This window comes from Telmatherina bonti (genome assembly GCF_933228915.1).
Source record: "Telmatherina bonti genome assembly, chromosome: 6".
In the NCBI taxonomy this organism is placed as follows: domain Eukaryota; kingdom Metazoa; phylum Chordata; class Actinopteri; order Atheriniformes; family Telmatherinidae; genus Telmatherina; species Telmatherina bonti.
This window is the reverse complement of record NC_136624.1, coordinates 33541660-33569106: the sequence shown is the minus strand read 5'-3', so window position 1 is coordinate 33569106 and position 27447 is coordinate 33541660. Positions and strand designations below refer to the sequence as shown.

Sequence of the window (27447 nt, the reverse complement as noted above, 5' to 3'; positions counted from 1 at the left end):
TAAATATCATCATACAGGTTCAGAGATCCAACCGTGGACAGATATTCTCCTCATTTTTTAAATAAATGAGCGTGAGGTGATGGCAAAAAAGATGACGACTGGACACCGAAACGTCTGAGAACAAAAAGCGCCTTTATCAAAAAAAAAACAAGAAACAACATATCACATATAAGCAAATAGTACACAACAACAGCAAAATAAAAACAAACATAGTATTAACTTGTCAAAAATGTGAAAACAAGGAAAATGTTTAAGCAGTTTTTCTATTTCATCATGTAGGTTTGAGTGTCAGAGCCATCTGAGCTTTTGCAGTACAAGTCAGAGTGAATTATGAGAGCATATGAGGAGTCTGAATCCCTGAACATGAAGTTTGTAGTGAATAACAGCAAAATATAACAGAGAAAAGCTGCATCCAGCTTCATTATCTCAAAGTCTCCTGTCATTAATTACAAAGTGAATGTAGATTATAACATTAAGAGTCCCAATAAAGGAGTCTCAATGTTACGTTTGTCTTTGGTCTTTTATTAAATCATGTGTATGTTGAGGCCTTTTTGGTCTCCTCCATGGCTTATTTATTGCACCAGCTGAAGTTCAGGTAAAGAAAGCGGTTCAAAAAATAGATGAATAAAATGTTGTGTATGACAGAAAGGGTGATGATTTCATCTTTCACAAGAAAGTGTTAAAAACCAAACTATCACCTTAATGTTGCTCCAGTTTCGTATGTGACTCTAAACGTGGTCCTAAAGACCTCTGACATTTTAACGTGATAATTTACTGTTTGCTTGGTAGCATAACAGTCATGGCTATTTATGACCTAATTTTACTTAATGGTTTTTTTTCCACATTAAATGAAAAAGCTTTATTTTCAAGCTCATTTTAATGATCATATTTCTGTATTTTTCCATAAAAAGGATATACTTTAGAAAAAAGAAGTAACATTTATGAAAGAAACTCCATGGTTTTTTTTTTTTAAAACAGCACACACAGGCAGACACAAGTGGAAACTATGTTCCTGGCGTCCAGCAGACATGTGATACAAAGCGAAGCCTTTGTATTTCATGTTGGTAATGGCGGACAGCTGTAACCCCACAGATGTGAAGTTCAACTTTTATTCAGGATCATTTGATCCAACTCGCCGTTTGGTGTGGCCTTTCTTCTGTGCGAGAGTCTTTAGTAACACTTTTTATAGCATCTATAACATGTTTTAAGCACATTCGTATGACATTATAATAAATTTATAACAATTATTTTTATGTGTAGTATCCTGCATGACAACGAATAAAGAGGTTAAAAAGGACTAGGTTTAGGAGATGACTAATGATGAGTGTGTGGCATGTTGAATAACATTGTCCTAAGTTGTCATACATGGTTAGAAACATTTAATCTCTATAAATACATTACAATGTTACCATGTTTTTCTTTTTCTTTTTGTTCCTCATCTTTTTATGAAAAATCAGTTGCATCAATGGTGCTGGGCTGGACTTTTTAATAAGCACTATTCACCTGAGAGTTTTGCAAAGTAAACTACTGGTAGATTATCTGGATATCTTTGTCTGGAATATGATGATATGCATGCAGCATTCGCTTGCTAATCATCCCTACTCTGTGTCAGAAGAACGTCTGATGAGGGATGATTTTATTGGCTTTTCCCAGCTTGGCTCTGACGGGAATAAATCCACCCTGCAGACTCTAAAGGATTTTGGGAACTGTGGATGAGAGGTAGAGCTATTTTGCTGTTTGTTATATAAATTTGGCACTGAAGTGAGGCTAGCTCAAGATCTCTTCCTCTTATTCTCTGTAAGATTAGGCTGAAACCGTCAGACCCAGTCCCATGTAACAGAAACTCGTGTGTTTTCCACACTGCAAGTTTGAGTCCTGCTCGTGACTCTCTGTCTTTTCCTGCTGTTGCTTCTCGCTTGTTGTCCAATAAAGCACAAATACATATGTTTAAAATAAAAACAAAAAGAATTACCGTATGTCCTGTCAAATCTGAGCAAGACTTGATGAAAAAACATACAAAAGCATACAAAAGTCCCTCAGACAAGCGTAAAGACAAGAGGTGTGTACATGCTTAGAAAAAACATACATTGAAAAAATAGGTTGCATATCTCTGAAAAGTAATCAAAGGAAGTCTGAGAGGATATATGTAGACATCATGTAGAATTCAGTTGTTGCAATGTACTTTTAACATCAATTTTATACAAAGCGTAGCCCTTAAAAGAAAACGGAGGAGTGCATTTGTTTTCCCCCGACCATTTTGTCTCCTCTCTTCATGTGGACAAACGCTTGAAGTATCATTAGAACAGTCACAGGCACGGTGACTTAACAGCGCCCTCATGAATCCACTGAAATGTAGTGCTTTTTCTTCTTCAATTCTTTATAACCTACACCGAATTGAACACATTTTCCTTAAAGTCACAATGTACACTTGATAAGAAACATCACTGAAGATGTGTAGGAGCCTAAATGTGGGAGGTGATACTGCTCAGTGAGGCTCGGTGCTCTGCTTTTCTCAGACTTTCCCCGTCACGGCTTTCTTTTGCATGGTTGCCACCGCTGCCGCCTCCCCCCATGGCTCTCCGTCACTGTCCGCCCCCCGTTCTCTCTCCTCATCCCAGAAGTCATCCTCATCCTCCTCCTCTTCCTCCTCGAAGGCTGACTCGTATGTCGGCTTTTCCTCTTGTTTGATGGCTTGAATGGCAGGGGGAGCGGCTGCGGCACTGTCGCAGGAGTCACTGCTGTCCTCAAAGACGTCCGGGTTCTCCAGCATCTCTCTTATCAGTGGAGGCATGGGGCCTGGGATCTCCATCTTCAATGTGATGGCTCTTTCTGCACCTGTGTGCAGATGCATATTTAATTCCTTGTTAGCGTGAGGAAAAGAAACATCCTGTTTCTGCTACAAAAGCCCCCATAATGCAAACAATCCTGACATACTATGTCTCTGCAACGCTGTTGCCATTGTAGAGTTGCATGTCTTTACATGCCACAATAATCACCGTTATACCTGTGAGAAGAATGGTATGTCTCTTGATGAATACCCAAACAACCTTGGGGTAACTAAATCATATAAGTACACATTTTTTGTATTGAGAGTGCTTCAAACAAGAAGTGCAAGGTGCGGTTGTCTCCAAACAAACGTAGGAGATAAAAGAACTGCTTTGTCTTTGTCTGAACAGTGATGTTTGACCCTTGTGCAAAAAATCTTAGAAATATTTTTTTGTGGCCACATCACTGCTCAGTTGTGTCTTTATTTCAGATTTCCTCCACATGAGTAAAAAGGGATAATCAATAACATCTTTGTTTTTCAACAAAGACAAAGATGTTTGTTGATTTGGTTGCATTCCATGCATGCAAAGCCCAGCAGATACCCAGGTTTGCATTCTAACATCTGTTTATGGTCAGGCTATGTGTTGTTCCAGACCATGATCTTTCCCTAAACTCAACCTCTTAGACCGAGTCAGTCTAATGAACGAAAACAAGAAGAAAAGCACAAACCTCATATTTAATCATACTCTTTCATTAAAGAAAGGAAAAACAGCTGCCTGTAAAATAAGCTGAAATTGACTAAAGTAATAAAAAAAAATGAAAAATTTTATGAAAATCATTACATTATTTTCTAATTCTGGTTCAATAGAAATATTTTTTTAAAAAAGCAAACAAATAAGATAATTTATTACATATTACATCATTCATAAACTAATATTTAGTTGAACAATCCTTTAATGTTTCCGCTCCAGTCAGGTGTTTTCTGTTCCTCTCAGTCAGACTTCTGCACCTGTTGACAGGTATTTTGTCCCACTGTTCAACAGAAAAGTCTCTAATTTGTCCAGGACCAATTTGTTTGTTTGTTTTTTTTCTTTCTTTAACTTAAGTAAATAAAAAAAAGTGTATTATATTACTATTTTTTGCAAATTTTTAGTTATTGTTCCCTTTTTAAGTCTCCAGTTATTTGAGTGACAGTTGTAAATTCAGCCTTTTCTTTAATGAAATGGTATGAATACATATTAGTACAACTGTAAGTGAACATCAGCTGTGATTTTCCTTACTTTGATATCTTATGCCAGCATATTGACATATTCAGTATCAGATACTGTCACTTGCAGAGCCTTGTCTGCTCTGACTGGTTATCTTATTAGTAAAAAAAAACAAAACACAGTGATGTTTGAGGAACACCAAACAAGCCACTTGCATGGCATCATGTAACTGTATTGCATGGTGATGGTGGGAAAAAGGAACCGTAAAAAAAAGGGCAGTTCAGAAGCAGTGTCTTCTGGGAAAGAAAACAAATCCCGTAATTGTAAACTTTGGGCCTTGTAATCTTTTATATGCACCAAAATTACAAAAACACAAGTGAAAGGAAGGGAAAACCCAGAAAGCATAAAACGAAGCATAATCTCTGTGAATACATACTCAAGTTTGGCAGATGACTGCTGAGGTTTTCTTTGAAATGTACTTCAGAAGGAAAAAAAAAACCACAAGCTGACCTTTGGTGCTGATCCCTCGGAGGTCTGTGACTTTCATCAGCATGCGGGGAAACATGTGAGGCTTGTTGGGGCGCCTGCGTCGGGTGTAGATCTTCAGAGCCTCTAGCAGGGGCTCTTGCAGCTTGTCTACCTTCTCTGGCTCTTCCAAATCCATACGGTCTGGCGAGGGGGGGGGGGGTGCAAGAAGGATGTACCAATGAAAGGAGGAAATGTTCGCAATCTGACAAACAGCTGACAGGATGAGATAGGAACAACTGCAAAAACAATGATGCACTTTACAGGCTTCGCGAAACTGCTCACTAAACTTTCAGCATATCCTTCTCGAGGTTCCTTTCCATCAACGTGTCCATGACCGCAGAAAAATGACCCCAACTTACCTCCACAGATTAAACATATTGCACTGAGGAGTCCCGTCTCCGTGTCATCCATCTCTAGAGGCAACAGCTGACCAGCAAAGGCAAACACCAGATCTGTGAGAGGGCCAAAGCCAGCATTGTGCATCTGGGTCCTGTTGAGAGTCAGGCCATCTGAGAACGTCATGGTGTCCTGTTCTGGGGTGTAGCGGGTGCATATCCTCAGCATCTATGGATGGGGACAAGGCAGAGACGGTTTGTAAAATATTAAAAATTTCAATAAAACTTCTCAGAATGAAAATCTTATACTGTTTTAACAAATAAAGCAGCGTGACAAATGAGGAAGCATTAGGGGGTGGAGGGGGTAATCGGTTAAAGAGGTAGAAGCATGGGGCTAGTACCAGGATGTCCAGACATGCAGATTTGAGGAGGGTGATCTGGTCAGCGATGGTGAGCGTAGTAAAGCCTGGTAGCCGCTTGGCAAATTCCACAATCTTTATAATGCACTTAGTGGAGAGCTCACTGAACTTATCCCACAGGCCCAAGTCCAGCTGTACTCTGTGGTCAGCACTTGAATTCTGGGAGAGAGAAAGAGGGAAACTTTTTTTTTCTATGTGGCCGTGCAGAGTCCATACAGTGTGTGTGTGTGTGTGTGTGTGTCCATCCTGCAAAGCGGTGAGCTAATGCTTGACAGTGTGTCCTCTGAGTTGGCTATTATTATACTTGAGGAAAAAAACTCACTGTTGTGTATTTTCCTAGTTGGCACAGAGATGGGAAGGTCTCTTGGTGAGCTTTGCTGACTTTGTTTACCAGCTCCTCCAGTTCCCCGCTAAGCTCGTAGTTTTCTGGCAGCATCACTTCCTCCTTCACATCCTTCTTCTTCTTGTTCCTGTCATTTCGCACGGCTGCCAATAAAAATGGGATCAGCATGAGATATTAAGCTTAACATTTACTATTTCATTGTAAGGATGGATCAATTAAAAAATAAGGCACTCAAACGTATTCTTTAAGTCTATTGACCTTCTTTGGACATCCCAACCTCGAAGCACTTCTGCAGCCGGCAGTACTGGCAGCGGTTTCGGGTCACCTTGTTGATTTGACAGTTTTTGTCTCTATGGCAGGTATACACCATGTTCTTCTGGATACTGCGGCGGAAAAAAACCCTACAAAATGTAAAAGAATACATGTTGTCCAATGTTTTAAGAAAAAATAATATCGTCTGTGATTATCTCTAAAAAAGGTTTCTTATTCTTCATTTTGCTGGTGTAATATAAAGACTGGAAAGAGGGAAACTACTGACTTGGCTGAACTTTAAAAATGCTAGAAGTTGGATTTAGTTAACTTTAGACAGAGCCAGTTGGCTGTTTCTTCCCATGCCCTGTCTTTCTGCTCAGTTTTTTATACAACAGAGAAATTATTCAAAAAAGTTATTGAAACATGATCTGAAAAGATATTTAACTCAACATTTCTGTTGTGTCGTTTAAAAATGACAACACATCATAAAAAGTCTAGGCAAAAGTCTGTAAAAGTTGTAGAGTACTTAAAAAAAACACCCAACTGACCATCAAAAACCTAATTTGATTATTTTCATTAATTTGGGGGAATAATTAAAAAGTTTATAATACATAGAAAACTGTAAATGAAGGAAAAAAGGTAGAAAAAAAAATTCTACTGTGAACTTGTACATTGTGAAGGCACTAATGCAGAATAACATACAGGATTGGCTCATTTCAATAAGAAAATAAGAGGGAAAAGTCTAGTCAAGTCATATTTATCTGTGGTTGATGTTGAGCTGACCTGTCTGCAGTGCAAATCTGTCACCTATAAAAAAGATTCTGTGCAATATGAAAAAGAAATACGACAAAGGAGGCCTGGACCTGCACTGCAAAAGATCAGCCTTAAAAAACAAGAAAAAAACATACAAAAATTAGGTAAATGTTGCTTAATATTAGACAAATTATCTGCCAACAGAACAAGAAAATTTGGCTTGTCAAGACTTCCCAAAACAAGTAAAAATACTCTTAAAACAAGAGGAATTCTCTTGCATAAAAACTAAGAATACTTACTTTTAAAAAAGTAAGCATATGTGTACTCAATTTAATTTAATTTTTTACTCTTACTTAGATTTCAGTTTTTACGAAACAAAAAAATCCGACAAAGGAGGCCTGGAACTGACCAGAAGCTTAAATCCTATATCGAGGGTAAAATATGTTAGTTTCCAAAAAACACTCAAATATTAAAAGAAAACATGATGCAGCAGAGTGGTAAAAACTTCCAACGTTTCTCTTCTTCTTTAGAGTTTCATCTAACTGAATTTAAAATTTAGCGTGTCTTAACAGCCGACATATTGTCTCTGTACGACTTCTAAGCTTAATGAGACTTGTCATCATTTGTAAAGAAGAAGAAAAGTGTTGTTTTTGTCTAGCCCCCCCCAATTTTTGTTTTTTTAAAATTATTTTTTACTGTAGGACAGTAAAAGAGGGATAATTCCTAAAAATGTAAAACTGTTTCTCCAACAATAATTTATCGGTTCCTCAGTGAGTTAATTTAACTTGTGACAACAGCTTGATCTAATTTTGAGACAGTACCCAATTGTTGCATCGCTTATGTGCAGTACTAGCAAGGGCACACTGGGGGGCAGCTCGGCAACAGCAACCATCCGAGCGACGCTGTGCACATCTGTCAGGCTCATGAGGCTCTCACTCTGGATTTCTTTTTAGCCGACCTCAGCTCTGCAAATTCATACACGTCCTGTAAACTCTTCATATACCTTTGGCTTCATTTACCTTGCAGCCTTCACAGGAGCTCACTCCGTAGTGATAACCAGATGACTTGTCCTGGCACACAAAGCAGGGCTTGTAGACCCGAGGAGGAGGAGGAGGGGAGGGAGAACTAGGCACCATCTCATCTGAACTGGTGCTCTGGGTCTCCACCGCTGCAGGAGGAGAAAAAAAAAAAAAAAAAAAAGAGAGAAAGGCCTCTTATTATATCAGAGCATGTTGTTTACATTAACTCTTTGAAACTATGATGAAAGCTAATACGGCAACTGATTAGGAGAGAGTGGTCAACAAACAACCCCCAACCCCATGCAGGCAGGCCACCCCACGGAGCCAGAAGGCAACAAGCTCAAAGGCGGACATTTTTAAGAGAAAAAGGAGGGGGTGGGGGGGCAGCACTGCTGATTGACGAAGACTTAAAAGAGACACAATTAGCTGATGGCCAGATGGCCCTGCTGATAAAATGCTGATTGGCAGCTGAGATTTGATTGGCTTCACCATTTATTGGCGAATGGGGGGGGACTGAGATGCCTCTGTTGAGTTTTTGACTGACATCTGTATTTTTGTGTGTGTGTGTGTGTGTGTGTGTGTGTGTGTGTGTGTGTGCGCGCGCTCATGTGCACACAGGAACATGCACAAGCTTACATTTTTATTTGAAAGGCTGTCCAACCAGGCATGCCCATATCCCTCAAGCCCCATGTGAACAAACATGAGGTGGGATGTTTATGAGACTCGCCTGTCTCCCTCTGTTCCCTCTCACTGTCTCGCTAAAGAAAATGGCACACTGTATAACACCATATACTGGCCCCAGGCAAAGTCATTCAACAGCTTCCAGTGAAAGAAGGTCAAAACAAACAATGTAAAAGGGACACAGTAAAGTTCATTCAGCTGCTTGAAACGGTGGATTTGTACACTTCAGTTACTGAAGTGCAAAGAAGGACAATCACACTAACATACCTGATGCACATTTAAAATAGTGATTACCGAAGAACCAGCAGATTCCATCGAACATGCCTTTCAACTTTCACCTTCGGTCACCCTGGCTTCACCTCCCTCAGCCCATTCCCACCCCCACTCCCTTGTTTCCTGGCCCTAAATTCCTCAGTGCAGGCTGGACGGGGTTTAATAGTTGCCCAGGCTCATAAGCAGCCCTATAAAAGTTGTGTCGGATGGGAAGGAGGCCCCCGGCCAGGGTGACGGCCTCTTTATTGGGATCCAGTCACCTTGGGCAGCTATTCACATCAACAGCTCCATCCTTGGATCCCTTCCTAGTAAAAATAAAGAATCTGGGGGTCAAAAACCCCAAAGTCACAGCCCCTCCTGTCACCTCCAATGGACAGCACAGGACTGAACCAAATGTGGCCTCCAACCCCAACCTGAACCCACAGCTTGTCATTAACAAGAGTAGTAAGGTTTCAAAAACAGAGAGGCAGAGGCACAAAGGAATAATCTAATAAAACCAGAGAGGGAGAAAGGAAAAGAGAAAGAGAGGGAAAGAAGGAGGTGAGTCTGAGGACAGAAACGTCTCAGAGGTTAAATACAATCCTGACTATTTAACTTTGACCTTGACAGAAGAAACGTAATGATCAGAAATTCAGAAGTGTGTGTAAACGTGATGCTGTTTACATTTAATGCAGACTGCAAAAACCACAGCGTTGGTTGTTCGGTCTGTTGAAATGTTCACTAGCTTTGATGGAAATCATTTTAATTTTTACTGGATTCAGCATATCCAGAGGATTTGCTGTTTCTCTTAAACCTGCTGGAAACAAACTCACTGTGTTTAGGGTTTATGATGCTAGCAGAACAAAACTATTCATACAGTAAATCCAGTTGTTGGCTTTACGACTACTTCTTTCAAAACCATCCGATCTGGTAAAATAATTAAAGTAACATAAGAAGTTTTTTTAGCTTTAGGACTTCAGATGCTTTCAGTGGCCTTAACTGGTTTTGACACAGCTATATGCAAGCATGTACATAAGTCACTGGGGTGGCTGTTTTTCTCACCAAGCATTTATTTCTGAATTGGAAATGAAAAACACAACTGGGATCGTCACGCATTTGCTGCCATTCATTTCTTGATGACAAGTGTGCATAAATTCAAAGATTTCTGTTGGTTTTAGGCCTCCCAGTGAGCTTTAACAACATTACTGTCATTTTTAATTTGTTCTCAGAAAATACAGACTTTCAGGCCATCTTACAGCCATGAACTAAAAGAGATATGTTGTAAGGACACACCATATTTATTCTATTTCCCACATCTGCACGACTGGCTGGAGCACTGAGATGCATCATGTGAAATCACTCTGTGTAAGTGACTTATTTGGTCTGCAATGCATTACAGAAAGCCAGAACAAAGTAGAAAGTTACTCATAAAGTTCTGTATAAATGCCTATTTGGATATGTTTTCTGTACAGCTTTCATGTAAGAATACAATATATCAAGATTATTATATGAAAGAACATCTATGTAGATTTTATTTTTGCATTTACTAATTACTTAATCTGCAGCTGTATTTATTAAAATCTTTTATGCATTTCTTCCTAACAGGGAAAAAAAAACACAATTCTCAGTTCATGGCTTTTTTTTTTTTTATGATAAATTGAGCAAAAATTCAAGTGAAAAGACATTGTTCTCCAACAATAAGAAAAATAGAAATAGCACAGTTTTACTTGCACATAACAACAAGAAAGCACAGAATTGATTTGGCATTATCTGTACTATGATTCAGCGCTGAAGAATGCACCAACCTACAAGCGTGGGTGGATCTACCACATTTCTGTTTTTCTCAAATGAAACTAAATAAAATATTCTTGTGTTATTAGATCATTTAAAAAAAAACAAAAAACCAACACACACAAAAAATAGATGGTTAAAGCTGATTTTCTTTGTATTAGTTGATTAAAAATCACATTTATTTTTCAACAACCGGTGAGAGGAAGCCGCCCAGGGAGACTATATTTCACACATAACTTTGCCAGTAAAGAGGTGTTCAGTGAGTCGTGACTAGCATTATCCATTCGGTTTTGAGACATGAGAGCCCAGGAGCTGAATGAGTGGCACTGTAACCTGATCACTGTTTTCTGTTTATATAGTAACACTGACAATGTAAAAGTGGCCCTGAGAGAACAAGAGGAAAAATAGCTCCTATTGAAATGGAGAAGCTGCATCTGGCGCCAGCAGAGAGGTAGTGACTGACACTGTCTGAGGGTGGTGAGAGCGGGTGAGGAGGGACGTGACTCAGGGAAGCACGACGGACGGAGTTAAGGTGGGAGACAATTGGCTGAAGGCAGCCAGAGAAAAGAGGAGGGGGAGGAGAAGGAGGAGGGGAAGACTTTACCTGGTGTGGAGAAAAAGGGCGAAGAGCCAAGAACTGTCAACAGCTGTCATCACCCTGAACTGAGCTCAGCCTCAGAGCCTTGGCTTGAAGAAAATGCCTCTCTCTTCTTAACCCACAGCTCACCCCTTAGTGTGTCGCAACATCAATCAGCACCCAGAACAGCCAACATGACTTGTTTGAATCAGCACAATCAGCGGGTTTGATACAACTCCCCATGCAGAGCTTCACATGCAATCACAGCTATAAATCTGAACTGTCAGGCGACATATCTCACACTCCAATAATCTCTTCTCAAAACAACTAAACTTCATCTCCTCACAGCCTCGCTGCAATAGAAGCATATGTCAGTGGCGCCACCGAGCAATATTATTCCCTTATGTTGTCTCACTTGATCCACCCATCGTGCTAGCATGTGTGTGTTCTCCCTCCTCTGCCGTTTCCTCAGTGGCTGTCGTTGGATTAGCACATCCCTGTTTAGACAACAGAGACTCCCTCAGAAAACAGACACCTTCCTTATCGGCTCGGAGCTGAATCAAGACTAAACATTTAAGAACCGTTTAGAAAGTAAAAAAAACCTAAAAAGTTTAAACATTATTTTCTAACTTGAGTTATGACAATGAAGCCAATATAAAATTTGAAAATACTTTGTTTTTACCTGCTTAACTGTTTTTAATTATTAGCTCATTGAAATAATTGGACATATTTCAACTTTAAAGCTGTTTACCCCCCCAAACCCTCCCCATTGATTTATGCATTTTGCTGAGTGTTCTTCCAACTTTGAACTTTTAAAGCAGGTTTTATGAAAAACTAATTGAATATTAATGGGCTTGAATTGTTCTTGCTTACTTTGCATATAAAATATGCATAAGTTTGCTTTTGTACCGCAGCTTTAATATAACCTGTTTGCAGGTAAAAATAAATGGTAAATTTTGGGAATTTATTCATACAGTTCAATTTTTTGTATATTATTTTTTGTACAGCAAGTAAAAAAAAATGTTTTATTTTAACTTCATAGTAACAGAATACTAGCTGTATCTGAAAGTGCATATTCTACTACATCTGATTTTAGCTAAACTTGGCATTACCTCATATTAAGTACCCCATTTCCTTGATAAGTATGCAAACTCTAGACTTAAAAAGCTTGTTTTATTCAAGAAAAAGATTAAAAAGATGAGGTTTCAGAGGACAGAGATAATCTGTCATTCTGTTTTAACAAGTACTTGAGAATGAATGCACAACGAGTCACACTTAATGCCACGGAGTTTAAAATAACTGCGAGGATGTGTCGGACTTTCAGCACAGAGACACACACAGACTGAACATGTGGGTTTGTATACACTCATCACGGAGGTATTTTGTTATTCCTCTTGGAGTGGAAATGGTCAAAACAGGTCGACCTATGTGGTCTGCAGGACCTGCAGCTGCCTCAACCCACCCACATCTAATTGAACTAGACTTTGGCTTCACACTGGAGGGAGGTGGAGGATTCAGCTAAGCTTACAGCGAAGCATCATAATAGTTTTTATTTAAAGTCAGTTTAGCATTCTGGGAAATGCTATTAAATAATTCTGCTTAAGATGACTGAATCAATGCAATCGCAATGAAAACAGTTCTTAAGAAAACCAGAATGGTATTCAGATTCTCATCTTGTCCTCCTTCAGCTCCCAAAAGATTAATTTGGTTGACAAGTTCAGCTTTCGCCTAACTTCTCACCCCGCAAAATGTTCAGCAGCGTACTGTGGAATGTGCGTGCACATGTGAATATGTGCATGTGTGGGCCGCTGCATGAGTCCATGGGTCAGCTGGATGGTGTGTGATGGCTTTCCGTGTGACTTGGAGTCCAACAACATTTGCAAACACGGTGAGAAGATACAAGCAGGAAAAAACACTAGAACAAATTTCACACCGAACAACCGGAAGAGCCTTAAGTCTCATTCAAAGGGAGATGTTAAGGCACTTTAAAGTGGAACTATTATGTGCATTTCAGGCTGATTTATTTTTATTTCTGAGACCAGAAGGGCTGGGATTGATCGAGTTATTGCCCCAAATGGCTTTATTTACTTCAGACCGACCCTCTCCGTAGGCTGTCAGATCAGCCTGTGGGCAAAACAAGTGGATTGAGACTCTTCCGCATTAAGCCCCGCCTCCCGCCACTGCACTACATCGGGAGCGCGCACCGCAACTGCTTTCGCCGTCATTGTAACATCTCATAAACAGAAGGATTAGGCTAATATGAACTCAATAAAAAAACAAAACACAATGTCAACACATAGCATCCAGCCCTACATGTTGGAACCTGAATCAGACCCTGAAAACGAAGTGGAAAACAGCAACCCACAGCAACGAATGCAGCAGGATGTCTCTCTTTGGCAAACTCACCAGCCATCGTTGGAAATAACTTTATCCGACGTTTTCCACCTGCCTGATGTATTTGTACATGCCCTTGTTAACCAGTAGAAGGTAACCAATCACCGAACCTTACCCCCCGGGACGTCACAAGGATTTCCAAGTAGAAAAAACTCTCTAAAATGATGCGTTTTTCGTCGCCATGGAAACCGAACGGAGAGTGTGCTGGAACTCAAACTCAAACTCAAACATGCGTTTAGGTGATAAAAAACAGAGCCGTTCACATGTCAGATGAGGATTCAACACTGTAACACTGTAGAAAGCTCAGAAAACTCCAAATACCATAATAGCACCCCTTTAACAGATTCCGATACTGTAATATGAGCAATAACTTTATCTAAAAATGGATGTGTCATAGATTTGCTGCATGCGTGCAGATAAACGTGGGTGTGGGGAGGTTCAACCTCAAATATGCTGAGCAAGTAATTACCAGAGCAGCAGGGAAGAGATGGGACAGATCTGAGAGACAATCCCTTTCATCAGCTGTTCTAAGTTCAATACCAGTGGCCACCCCCTTCCCCTTCTTCCCTCCCCCGAGTTCGACCCTCACTAATAGCCCTCTTCCCCCCTCTGTCCTCTCCTGCCTTCCTGCCCTGGTAGGAGGAGGAGTCCTTCCTGTCATTGGCAGCGCCTTTTAAAGGAAAGGCTGTGAAAAACCAGGCTACTGTCCAGGAGATGGCTCCATAAAAGACAGCACCAAACTCTTAAAAAAAAAGGAGACAGGGACACAAAAAAAACACACAAGCAAGAGTGCACAAAGACACACACACACACACACATTTGCAAAGGCTTACTAATCAAAACAGAAAGCCTGGAAAAGAAAATCCCCACACACCTACAAGGCAAGTCTTGTGCGGGACAGAAATGTGGATCATTTTAAAATTCACATGTTAGATCAATACTGGGACAAAGTTTAAGAACCTGGAAGATGATGCTCATGCAATTTGATGTCATGGTCGGAGAGTTTGTCTTTGCAGAATGTGGGGGAGGCTGAATTTTATGGGACAGGTTGTTAAATTTAGGTTTGTCCCTTCTGTCCCTTTTGCTCTTTTTCCTTTTTTCTCCCCCCTTTTTTTAACAACACCCAATAAATCTAGCGTTATATAATTTTTATTTCCTTTCTGATGTTACAGTTCATATAGCCGCCTCAAAAGGGATTTTTATTTACATCCTGTCCTGCAAACCTTTGTGACCTTTATTTCTAAAAAAAACACATGCACAGTCTATTAATGGCAATTCAGAGTTACACATGGTGAGATTTTAAACAGCAGTTCAAGGCATCTTGTAGGCAGAAAATGGAGGCAAATGGAGCAAATGTTTGATTAACATGCTGTTCTATTAGAAACTTTTTTGAGTTTTGCTAGTAGTTTGTGTCACTGGCAATGAAAGACTCATGAAAAAGCAACTTCATATTGTATACCTGCTTAATCATGGAGTTGAAGGTTATTGGATGGATCACCAGTCAATCACAGGGCCAACACACACACACACACACACACACACACACACACACATATGCATGCTAATTCTCATACCCACAGAGCTTCGCTGCATGAATGTGGAGCGTGGGAGGAAGCCTGAGTACAGGCAAAAGGAGAATATCCATACTCAACATCACACCACCGTGCTACCCAAAACAAACTAAGAAGGTTAATGTGGTGAAGACAGGACCAGAGACTGAGACGCCACAAAGGGAGACAAGCTAGGACATGACTTGTTCAAACTCGCAAGTTTCATCCAGTTTCACCCCAGAACAATTACTAATCAGCAGCATAAGAATGCAATGGCAAAAAACATGCTTACCTCTTCTTCTAAATAGCTTTAGATTTGAAAATTTGTCAACATCAGATCTTCTGTTTAACTGCCGTTAATCTTCTTTCCATGTGTGCATTGTAAACAGATTAGTATGCGGGTGTCAAAGTGAGAGGAAACAGCAGTAAGTTTTGATGCAAACCGAACTGCGAACTAATTTGACTGAACCACCTGCACAATTCACGGTAAGTAAATCATCTGTCATGAAATATTTTCTCTGACAAACTGATTTGGTCAAGTGGGAAGGGTGCATGGATCTGCATGAAAATACTTCATAAAGCAAATAAATAATGAAAATGTTTCTAATTTCATTAATAGAAGTTAAAATATCAGTCGGTTGTAATGCAGACGCTACCGTCAGGGTGAGTTTCAAAAACAAACCTGAAAATCTATCTTGACTTGTTCATGTTTGCACTGTTAAGCAACACACAATGGTAAAATTCTGTTTACTGACTATTAAAGCAGAATAACAGACACAAAGATGGATCAAGCTGTTGAATCCCAGCTACAGGTACCTCTGTTTTACCATAGCTGGTCTCCAACTAACAAACACACACATACACACACACAAACACAGAGACTCTGAACTTGATTTTCCACATTCAGAGACCTGCTTATCCTTACTACAACTAATAAAGTGACAGGGGAGAGGCATTAAGAAAACAAGAATAGTGTTCTGCACTTTATAACCCAGTAAAACACCCAACAAAATTGTATTAAAGACAAAATGAGACACTTCTAGAAGCTTGGCCAAACATAATAATGTAAGCTCTTCTGCTCCAAGAAATAAAAGATCCACTAAAAGCTTTTAATCTGGTAAACATGGCACACATTTCCTATCATTGACTGTCCATAATATCACAGTTGGGCTCCTCCTATGTGATGATATGACAATCTATTGTTTCACCAGCTTTGAAGAGGCAACTTTAAAGAGAGTGCCAAAGGGAAAAAAAAGGAGATTACAACTGAATGAAGAGGATAGGAGAGGTTCCCCCCAAGGCCTAAAACATCTTGAATCCCAAATTCCGGCTAAATTCCAGCTTCATCCTGCCATTCTTCTCTCAGCCTTCCTCTCTTTAAACTGCCCCTGCCCCTACTAAAGCTCTTAATTGACCCTTTAGAATTGTAATTGAATCATTTAAAGCTGTTGGTTACACAACACAAGGCATGTAAGCTGATCCAAGTGTTAGCACAGAATAAAAACTTTTTTTTTTTTGGCTGAGAGGAACACACACATGGTGTAAGAAGAAAGAGGGAGAGCGGACAGACTTTGGCATGTCCCTGCAGCCTTTAATACCTCCTGACACTGAAACAAAGGAAGGCACAGAGGTGCTGAACTGCCTCATAAAAAAAAAAATTAAAAAAAAAATGCAGGAAGAGATGACCCCCCCCCCCCCCCCCCCCCCCCCCCCATCCTATCCCAACACGCATTGGAGAGACGGTGCATGTCAAAGTCAAACACACACAAGGACAGTTCAAGTTACAAAGTACAGTTTCCAAAGAAATCATGTTAACAGCAATTAATCACAGTTTCACTTTCTAATTAGACCTCTAAAGAGACTATAAGGCAGGTCGTTGGACAAATAACTCGGCAGAAGAAACATTTTCTCCCTATGAATTTAAATATGCTAAATATATTTGGAAGAATAACATTATTAGGAATCATGAAGTTTTGGCAACTTTAAAAAATAAAAATTGTAATCATTTTTTTTGTTAAGGCAAACCTCACAAAATATAGCCTACACGCTAAATTTGCATTTTCTTCTCTTATTTCAATAGTATATGTTGGGGTTTGTTTAGTTTTGTCTTATTACATTTATATATATATATATATATATATATATATATATATATATATATATATATATATATATATATATATATATACATATACATATATATATATATATATATATATATATATATATATATATATATATATATGTATATAAAATGTATATATATATATATATATATATATATATATATATATATATATATATATATATATATATATATATATATATGAAATGTTAAAACACATATAAAATAATATTAGAAAACAAACCCCAACATGATTAATGAGCATTTGTGGACATTTGTCTTTCAGGCTGGCATCTGGCGAAGCTCCACAGCGAGTTGAAACAGGCCCTGCTGTGGTGTTTGTCATCCCGACTGCTCGTCCATCATCATTAGTGAGCCTCGTGGCTTGACAGTGTTTAATGTGCTGGTGTCTAAATAATTACTGAAGATAAATAGACTTAAGGTACTCAGTGGGAACATCCCAAATTATTGGAAAGAAGTGAAGGGGATGTATTTTATCTTGGCCCGGTGGCACATGTGAGCACGTAAGTGTGTTACAAAAGACAGAGCGTCAGTGTTTGACTTTCCTAGTCATATAGCCGAGTGTAATGAAAGAGTGTGAAAATGGACTGCATGACAATAACAAAAGGTCTGCTCATTATTTTACCAGACTGAGAGAATGTTTTCCATTTATCTCGGGAGTGTTTGTCTGTGTGAGAGTTTCAGTGTGCTGATTAGATGTGTTACAACACTGTATCTTAATACCTGATGCAATCTGCGCTGTTCCTGCTCGGCAGCTATCAGAAGAATGTCAGGCTTGTATAGCTAGGTAACAGGGAGTGTTTGTTTATCATGTGATCTTTACTTTATCTTTGAACAACTGGCTTCTCATTCAGTCATTTTTCGTTGGCAATGAGCTAAAATGAAACTGACCGTTATACAACTTTTTTCCACTTGCATTGTTTAAAAAAAAAAAAAAAAAAAAAAAAAGGAGACTGCTCATGATTTACTCAATTCACATCTCCATTTATCATTTGTAAACAGTGTGTGTCTGACTAGCTGTGGCTCTGTGTGCGAGTGCGTCAGCCAGCATGTGATTTCAAGGCCCATTTGCCTTCAGTCTGTCAGTGTTTCTGTTTGGACGCTGGCAGTTGCTGTTTTCTGGACACATCACCGGGTTAAGTCCCTGCATTGTTTAAAAGAGCTGTCAATCATGTGAAGTCATTCATAAAGAAAACAAACGCCACGACGTATAAATACACTCCCTAGCTCATTCACTCACACTCATGAAGCGCACTAAGCACATAAACAAACAAACTGCGGGGTGAGAATGGGTACATATAATCGAAAGGAATCTGACTCTTCCTGTGGAGAAAACTCTGTGATAACAAAACCAGGACTCTGATAACAACACACACTCACACACACACACACACACACACACACACACAGAGCTGCTGTTTTACAGACTGATGGACAGGATGGAGTACTCACACTGAATATTGCTCGTCCCGGCCCAAGCAAAAGGGTCCAGTCCAGAGTAGTAAGGGGTCGCCTTGCCGAGCATGCAGGAGCCTTGCATGGACACATCGAAAAGGGGCCGAGGGGCCAGCCCCAGAGCCTCCATACAGTCGAACATGTTCCACTCAAACCTCAGCAGTACAACTACTGGCTTCTACTTTTGTTCGGCAGCAAACAGAGAAAACTTCAGAAATCTGCTTCCTATGGGACACTTAATACCCAGCTTGGTCCAGGTGTTCTTTATCTGTCTGTCCTTTACCCTTACCCTGCCACTGCCCCCGGGTCCCCTGTCGCTCTTCTCACAAACTAAGTCCTCTGCGTAGACAAACTCTTTACTTTCTGGCTTCTTCTCCTGTCCTTATCTCTTCTCTTATTTCCAGATGTATCTCTTTCTGTTACCAGATCACTTGCTTTCCTGCACTGCCTGCTTTGCCTGTAACTGATCTCAGCGCCCCTCTTGCTGGCTCTGTGGGCCTCTCACACTCCACCACACTCACAGCCAACTATCTGCCCGCTCTCTCAGCACTGAAAAAGGGGGTGGGGTTGAGGGAGAAGAAAGGGGAGGGAGATATAGCTGAGGAGGTGTGTCTTTATTTTTTTTTAAATTAGGCATACACAACAGACACACTTTGTCCATTTTTGTCTCCAAGTTTTCAAACTCACCTTTTCATATTTTATATTAAAGCAAACAATTACTGACTTCCTTTTTGTTTTTTCTACAGGGAATTATGTAAAACTCACAAACAGCAAACATTAGACAGGCCTTGAGCCAAAACCAAAATCCCAGCACCCATCTTGTCTTAAAGCCTGAATGTTATGGAGCATCAGGAACTTCAAGAGTGGGATTTATTTTCTATGTTGTCAGCATTTATTGGAATCGGGTGTTTTCTGGTGAAAACACACATACTCTGCAGAAACACACATACTCAGGTCCTGCAAAATCTCCAGCAGAATCAAATTGGATCCATTTATTTAACAGTACATATTATTCTAAAAGGTTTGTAAAACAATCATAATACTTGAATTTTTAAAAAAAAAGAGAAAAAGAAATATGATGATCAAAGTTATTATTATACAATAATGGGTACGGTTATATGATTTTTTTTCTTTTTTCAGTTCAGAATTAAATAATTCCAAATGAACAATATTCTCCTACAAGTTTACATGGAAATAATAATTCTGAATGAAGGTTTACATGAAAACACGTCCTGACTTAATTCCGCTTCAGATCAGCAGGTTGGGAAGGGTTCTGATTGGACAGAACATGGAAACATGGAAAACTACACAGTAAGTACCAGTTTCAACGTTATTTTTATTATCATTTTAAAGTACAGCTCGACATGAGCATCCTGCTTCACTTCTTTTCAGCAGCTGAGAAGGAGAAGGAAGATAGACTACTAAACACGGGAGGCAAAACAATACGCGGAATATGTGCGTCATAAAAACGGGACAAGGTCAGGAGCATGAACAGAATGGTCAGAATAAACGTAGAGCAATATCAATGTTTACATGACGGAGGAATTAATCATTTCAGAATAAAAATTAGAAAAAAACAGCCACTTACTTCTGAATTAAGTTTAATTCCTAATTGACTTTTTCATTGAGAACTAGGTGTTTACATGGCCATTTTTCACCAGTTTACAGCTAAATTAACTTTTACTCATAATAAAAGAGGAATTAAAACTCCCATGTAAACATAGCTGATCATTTCTAGACAGATAAAAAAAACCAGATGTACTTTGTTGCCAAATCAGGGGTCTGAGGAAGCAAGCTAAGAAAATATACAAATAAAAAGTATAATAAATTAAATAAGAAAGAATCTTAAAAGTGTAAAAGAATATGAAGGAAATAAAAAAAAACAAAAAACTACAGTAAATAAATACATAAATATATGACATAAATTACAAATATGCAGGAGTTTAATGTCTTGTCAAATGTGCAGGTGGAACAGATGGATGCACAAAAGCATGAAACAATTTTGTTTTTGTTTGTAAATTAGAAGAAAAAAGATCTGCAACAGCTAATACATTTTATTGGGTGTTATTCAATATAGTTTGCAGTAGCAAATCTTCCATGTGCATAAGACATTAAAAACCATTTTCCATTCATCTGAGAGACCAAAGATGTCAACATTGCCAGACTCGACCAGCCGGATTCAGAGTCTGGAAATGATCCGACCGTGTGAACAGAGGAGACTCACATCACCTGAATGTTGCTGTTAATGCGTCTTAGGTAAGCTTTCTATAAAAACAGGAGATGAAACTAACAGCAAGACAGCTACGAAAATGTTTGGAGCGAAGATGAGACTAAAAATTTAGTTTTAGTAAAGGTTAAGTTACTGGCAAGCACAAACAAATTAAAAAGAAAAGTTTCTATTTTATTTATATCTGGTGTCATTTGTGGATGTAAGGAAAACAGAGAAAGTAAAAGAAACAGGGGACATGAAGACAATGCCTGACTGAAACTTACTGCAAAGTCATAGGAAAAGTTTCTGAAAAATCCAATCTGTTTCCTTGTTGGTTCCTCACGAAGCCTCTCCTATTGGGACAGTTTGATGAATAGCTCACATTTTTCCATTTGATTTTAATTTGCACATCATTCTTTCTCCCTCAGCAAAATGTCCATTCCTTTTGCACAAAGTTTCATTTATCTATTCAGCCTTCTCTTTCCCATCTCTCCAGGCATGTGTTTCCCTTTAATTAAATTTTTTCAATTTGTTTCAAATGAATTCAGTTATCCTTCCTCCTGGAGCTTATTGGACACTCCAGTCACACTGAAGTGCAACTCTGCTGCAGGCGAACCGCACTGGCCCCAAGTCTGGATAGTTTGTATACGAGACAAACTCGCCCTCCCTCCTCTTCTCCTCCCTTTCCTTCCCTCGTTCAAGAGAGATGAACTCTTGAAGAAACCCCCACTGGGGCCCTAACGCCCCCCCCCCCCCCCCCCCCCCCCCCCCCTCCGCACAGACAGACACACACCGACTTCCCAACTTGTCCTGCCTGTGGCTTCATACCCTCCATACTTCTTTCATATGTTACTACTTTCTGTTTCCTTTGTTTTCCCCCCCTTTTGTTTACGTTTCTGCCAACACCATGAATCTGTCATGAATATTTTTCATTATTTGGATGAAAATCGGAGACATCACTTCTGCTGCGGTGGCTTTTGTTTGCTTGTTATTAAGATTTCTAAATATGCCAGAATCTTCTCAGTCAGTGAGGGGAACTGTTTTCTTTTGTTTCTTTTCAGCTTTTTGGCCATGGCCAGCCAGTACACATGAGCACAAACACACATACACACAGCAATGACACACTGGAGGGAGCAGAAATACCCAAAATATCAGCCTGCTGAGCTCTCTCCACACCTTGAGACAATTAGCCTCCCTGCCTCAACAGCACCCTGCCCCCTGTAGCTGCTTTGAGGAGAGAAGCACACAATTGCAAGGGGGAATGCAAAGAAGAAAAATAGTTGTATCGCTTTCCTTCACTTTCAGCTAAACGCGCTTGCTCTAGCTCTTTTAGCAGAGCAAATTGCTGCTCTTTGAAACTTAGAACCCGGGACTCTCCAGCCCGACCTTGTCCCTTCTTCCTTCTCTCAACTTGCAAGGGGAGCGAGTTGAATTACAACTATTCACGATCAAGTTCTTCAGCTATTCATCCTGTCGTAATGTCTGACACAAACACACAGGACCGAACAATGGCTTCTCTTTCTCTGTCTGCTTCTTCACAGGGAGCTCCTCCAGCTCGGCCGCAGTCATCTTTCACGCCGCGGCCGTCAGTAAGCAAACCAATTCACTCACAAATGTGAAACAACGAGAAAAAATCTGCTGTTTGTTATATTCAATGGTGTTGGAATGTGCAGCTTAAAGAGTGGCAGTGGAAATACATATGTTCGTGTGTGTGTGTGTGTGTGCAGACAATTATGTGTGTGCTTAAACAGAGTGCCTGTGATGACAGACAGAAAGAAAAACACACAAGCCTCAGTGTGTGCCTTTAGGTTCAAGTTACTATCACACACACTCAAAACATGACAAAGAACAAGATGTTACTAGCATAGAAATTACAAAAGAACGTTGTGCTCATTGCTTAAAAATACATTTCTTTGCCCCGTGTTATCCCAACAGTGATGATGCCTCCTTATTTCAGGCTCTGAATGATTTAGATGAGAAACAAACATTGATTAAATGTCCTGCGGGGGGAAAAAAAAAGGGAAAACGATTGCTCAAAAAGAAAAAAAGGAGAGTTATATTCCCATCCTGGTGAAAATCAAGAGATTGTATCGTGTTTTTGCATCAGTTCCATTAAGCTCTTGGCAGAAAAACCTCGGCCCAGAAAGACTTACATGTGTGTTTTTACCTAATTCCCACTAAGGAGAGAGAACTTACTGTAGGGCTGAATGGACAGCGGGGTGCTTTTGATGTGGATATCCGCTAATTTCAAGTCCAGGGATGTTTTGGATTACACCTCATTAGGCGAGTAAGCCCAGACTTGCACTCAAACCTATGTGGACCTGGTTTGAATTAATTTGCAAATCTTAACTCATACTTTGAAATAATGAGACAAGTAATTCATTTTTGCCTACAATGCTGCATTGTTCCAACTGGCAATCCCAAAAGCCCTCTGGATTGAGTCAAAACAAACTATCACCACCTAGGAGATGTTTGCACAGATAATGCAGTGATTTTCATGTCAACGTTTCCACTTCACAATGAACAAAACAGTGAAGCTGTGAAAAGATTCCTATCGTATTTAAATGGGCTTCTCTCTGGCTTTGTGTACTAAAATACACCAAAGCAAATGGTGTATTGGCATCCAGTGTTTCTTGTCTCACTGCAGTGATGCAAAAGTGTTTACTCAGGGTGTGGTCAGTACAAACTGATGTCAACGTTGTGTGTGGTCACAGGTGTGATTAAACACACAGCTGCCATACCAAATAGTATAGTCAAAAGTGGATCAGGCCTGACCTATCTGTCTGTTGGAAAGCAGTGAAACAATACCTTTCTGTGCTCTGAAAGTCTTTAAAACTGGGGAATTCTGTTGCAAAACTATCTTAGCAAATACAAAATTATTAGATTATTCTTTCCAAGTTTTGCTGAACTCAAATGTTTTATGAAGCTTTTCAAACTGCCCGCGTGCATCCAATAACAGCCATATTTTTCTTTAAAAACATTTAGTATCACATAATATTTTATTAATTCTCACACAAAGTTTTCCTTGTTATGACCAAAAGCAATCACATGGATGTCAGACGGGTTATTCCCCTTTATTCAAGCTGTTATTTCATCGTTAACAACCAGATTTGAAATGTTTTGTGTATATTAGGGGGAAAAATATTAATAACAAATCAACAGTTGAGTTAACTTATTTCCCCTCTATGTAACAGTCTAGAATTAATCCCATAACATTTGTTTACAAGACTAAATGAGATGGTTGCTCACAATGTTTTAAAAATCTGATTTTATTCATTCATTCATTATCTCTACCGCTTAGTCCGATCAAGGGTAGCGAGGGAGCTGGAGCCTATAGAAGCAATGTTTTTCCTGGGATAGATTGCTGGGCTATATTTACAGTGAAAAAATGTTTTTATACAGATATAGAAATATTAAATATGTTCACACATCGATTCTAATTGAAAACGATGAAAATATGTACAAATACTTTGAAAGGCCAAGGCACTGGGATGGAATAAAGTTGGAATACTTTATTTTCCCAACTCATCAGGCATCATCATCCTTCATTGTGGAGGGTCTGCACATGGACTGCCTGAGAACTGTCAAAGGAAAGCCCAGAAGGATGGATTGGTGGAAGAATGAAGGACCATGGAGGGTTTACTCACTGCAGTTTGACACTGCAACTGACTGGAAATTTGTTTCTTAAATTAATTTAATTTAATTTAATTTAATGTTAAATTTGCAAGCATTTAAAAAAACTATAAAAATTGTTAAACAATTTGTGAGCATTTGTCTCTTTTTCTGGTATTATGAGCAGACGTGTTGTTAGCAACACCCAAAGTTTCTGTACATTTACTTAAACTCTGCAGAAGGATATTATGATTCTACTGAACCACAATGGCATCAACGCATGCAATAAACTAATAATTCCTTCCCTATTTTAAGACCAACTTCTTGTTTTTCTGTTCTCAGAAGAACTCTACATACCTGACTGTCTTAGTTGCATGCAACACTTATTATCTGAAAGCCTTAATGGTGTCTCTCATATCTTTACTATCTCAGTCTGAGAATCTGTTTAAGTCCTAGAAGTGACATCTAAAAGATGTAATCACACTGTGGGACCTACTAGCCTGAGGAACCCCTTATTGTAGAGAGACTCCAGAAAACAACTGTAGATCAGCAGATAACTGCAGCTCAGTGAACACATCATAGGTGCACACTGATTGACGGCAGGTATTTCTAAGTGTGACAACTTTTCAGGCAGCATGAGGCTCTGTAAGTGTGTCTCAGTGTAACATCTGACTGAAAAGTCAAAGTACACATGAGTTCAGCACACACACAGAAACACTGGAGGACTTTATTAACCCGTGTCATTCAAAGCATGAGCCCAGGATGAAGTTTTTCTTATTTTGTGTGTTTAAGACTAAATGTGGATGGAGGGATGAGTTCATTTGGGAAAACAAAAGACTGAATTACAGATTATTTAACACAAGTATTCAGACTTACTTCTGGTGCATCCCACTTCTTTCTATTTGTGGTTCTTTAGATGTTTTTTACACAACTCAACTCGAAGTCACATGCATCTAATTCAGTTATTTCGACCGAACACACCTAATGAGGAAACAAAGTTGTTAAATCATCAGAAAACTAAATTGTGTGGTCAAGGAAATTACTGATTTACTCGCAATACAAGATCGTGTCCAGGAATCTTGTATCCAGGAGCTTCAGTCATTTTAAATGGAAAAGGTTTGACAACACTAGTCTTTGATTATCTGGCTTTGTGACTAAGCTGAGTGTTAAAGAACGAAGGTGTGTTGGTGGCGCAGGTAGTAATGGCGACTATGCACGCAATGCAAATGACTTAGGTGGAGATGGAAGAATCTTCCACAAGGAAAATCAATCACTCCACCAATCAATCTGTGCCTGGAGTGAGCGTAAGTTGTTCCTCATTAAAAGGTACATGAAAGGCTGTAGAGAATTCACTGTAAAGGCTCCTGAATGAACCTCAGATCATGTTTTAATAACAAGTATATCAAAGTGTTAGGTCACTCTGTGGAAGAAATAAGGCACTGAATGTCACCTTGTTAATAACATCTCCGCAGCCGTGTGGCGGTAACATCAGTCTGTGGTGATATTTCTCTGTGACTGGAGCTGGAGGATGAGTCAGGACACAGAATAAGATGGATACTGAAAAGTATAGACAGATTCTGAGCGAAAATCTTTTCCAGGGGGCTCAGCATGTCAGACTGGAGTGAAAGCTTGCATTTCAACAAGACAGCGAGCTACAGCATCATTCCAAGGAACACATAGGAAAAGTCAGTGAAGGCCTTACAGTGGCAGTCAGTCAGATTGTAGGCCGGAAGCCAGGAGAGCATCTCTAAAGAGACTTGGAAATGGCCATGAACCAGTGTTCCCTATCCAACTAAGCTGAGTTTTAATGTTTCAGCCAAAAAGAAAAAGGAAAAAACATCCAAAGGAAGGATCTGTCGAGCTTGTAAAATAGTTCCTGACTTAGACCTGAGGGTTTCATTTCTGACAAAGAACGTATGACAAGCAAATGTTGCAAGTCCTAAAAAATTTGATATTTTAATCTTTGTATTTTTTTCAGCGAATCTGCAATTAAGAAAAATTTGTAAAAAAAAAGAAAAAATGTACATTTTATACTTTTTTTTTTTTAGCATAAAGAACTACAGTCTCTTTCTCTCTCTTTTAACAAATATCAAGTTTATGCATGTATGAAAAGCCTGTTTAGTTTAATATCTCTGCAACACCTTCATGGCAGGGAAACAGATCTATCTGAAGCCCTGGGAGGCCAAAAAATAAGATAGAAGTATGAAAAATGACATCAGTTTAGAGAAAAGTGAGTGAAAACAATCAAACCAGGTTAATGTGATGCAATTCCAAGCTTTTAGTTTGGTACAGCACAAACTCTTAAGGCAAATCTCACTGTGGTCCTTCAGTTTGTGTGAATGTGAAGTGCAATAGCGCCCCCTGTGATAAAAAGTTGACTCTCTCATTGCTTCTGCAGGATAAAATGAGACACTATCAACTTCTAAAACATTCATCCTTTTTAAAAGACTCAAATGTAAAGATTAAAGCCTTTTCTTTTCTTCTCTTCTCGTCTCATGATTTACAGCCTGATTATAACCTCATATTGGCCCTGAGGACCCTTCGCTGTGTTACACCACCCAGCGCTGGTCAGGGGACAGACATTCGACACACTCTGTTGTCATGTGCAGGGCTGTATGATCAGGATTTCTTGCCTCCTAACTGCACCCCACTCCTGGTGAAACTCTCACCATCGACACTGATCTAGCTCAGTGTGATTTAACAGTTTTGAGACTGTAAGAGGTGAACTAAAAGTTACCTGTTGTTAAGGTGTTTTTGAAGATTAAACATCTATTGATCTGTGAAATGTACGTAATTGAAAAAAAGTTTTCAAACACACTTTTACAGATATCTTGTAAAAGACTGATTACTCACACAGTGCAGCCATCTCTTTAGGAAGGTCAGCTCCGAACCGGCCAAAAAGGTGGCTACTGGCCAGCAGGTCAAAGGGGGAGTGGCTCCTCATGGAGTTGAAGGTGAAGGGGTACATAGCGCGCGGGAAGCCCGGCATGTGGCGCACTTGATGCTCTCTGTTTGTTGCCATTTTGAAAAGGGCTGCAGGTTATTTCGGTGAGTGCTCTCTGAGTTTTTGTGCAGTTTTCTGCTCCTTTCTTGTCAGGGGACTACAGCGGGTGTGAAGTAGGGTACTGCCATCCAGCAACACTCAGCTGCTGGCTGC

At 39.5% G+C, this 27447-nt stretch overlaps 1 protein-coding gene across 1 annotated transcript; it reads right to left on the bottom strand.

Moving 5' to 3' along the window:
* Positions 1-292: 292 nt before the first annotated feature.
* On the bottom strand, positions 293-27447 carry LOC306756989 (retinoic acid receptor gamma-like). Its single transcript, XM_079241950.1, is given in 9 exon segments — positions 293-2835; positions 4485-4643; positions 4862-5066; positions 5239-5415; positions 5579-5742; positions 5858-5996; positions 5998-6000; positions 7624-7772; positions 27144-27447. Coding segments are annotated over 9 exon segments (1488 nt in total). The 5' UTR covers positions 27313-27447; the 3' UTR covers positions 293-2512.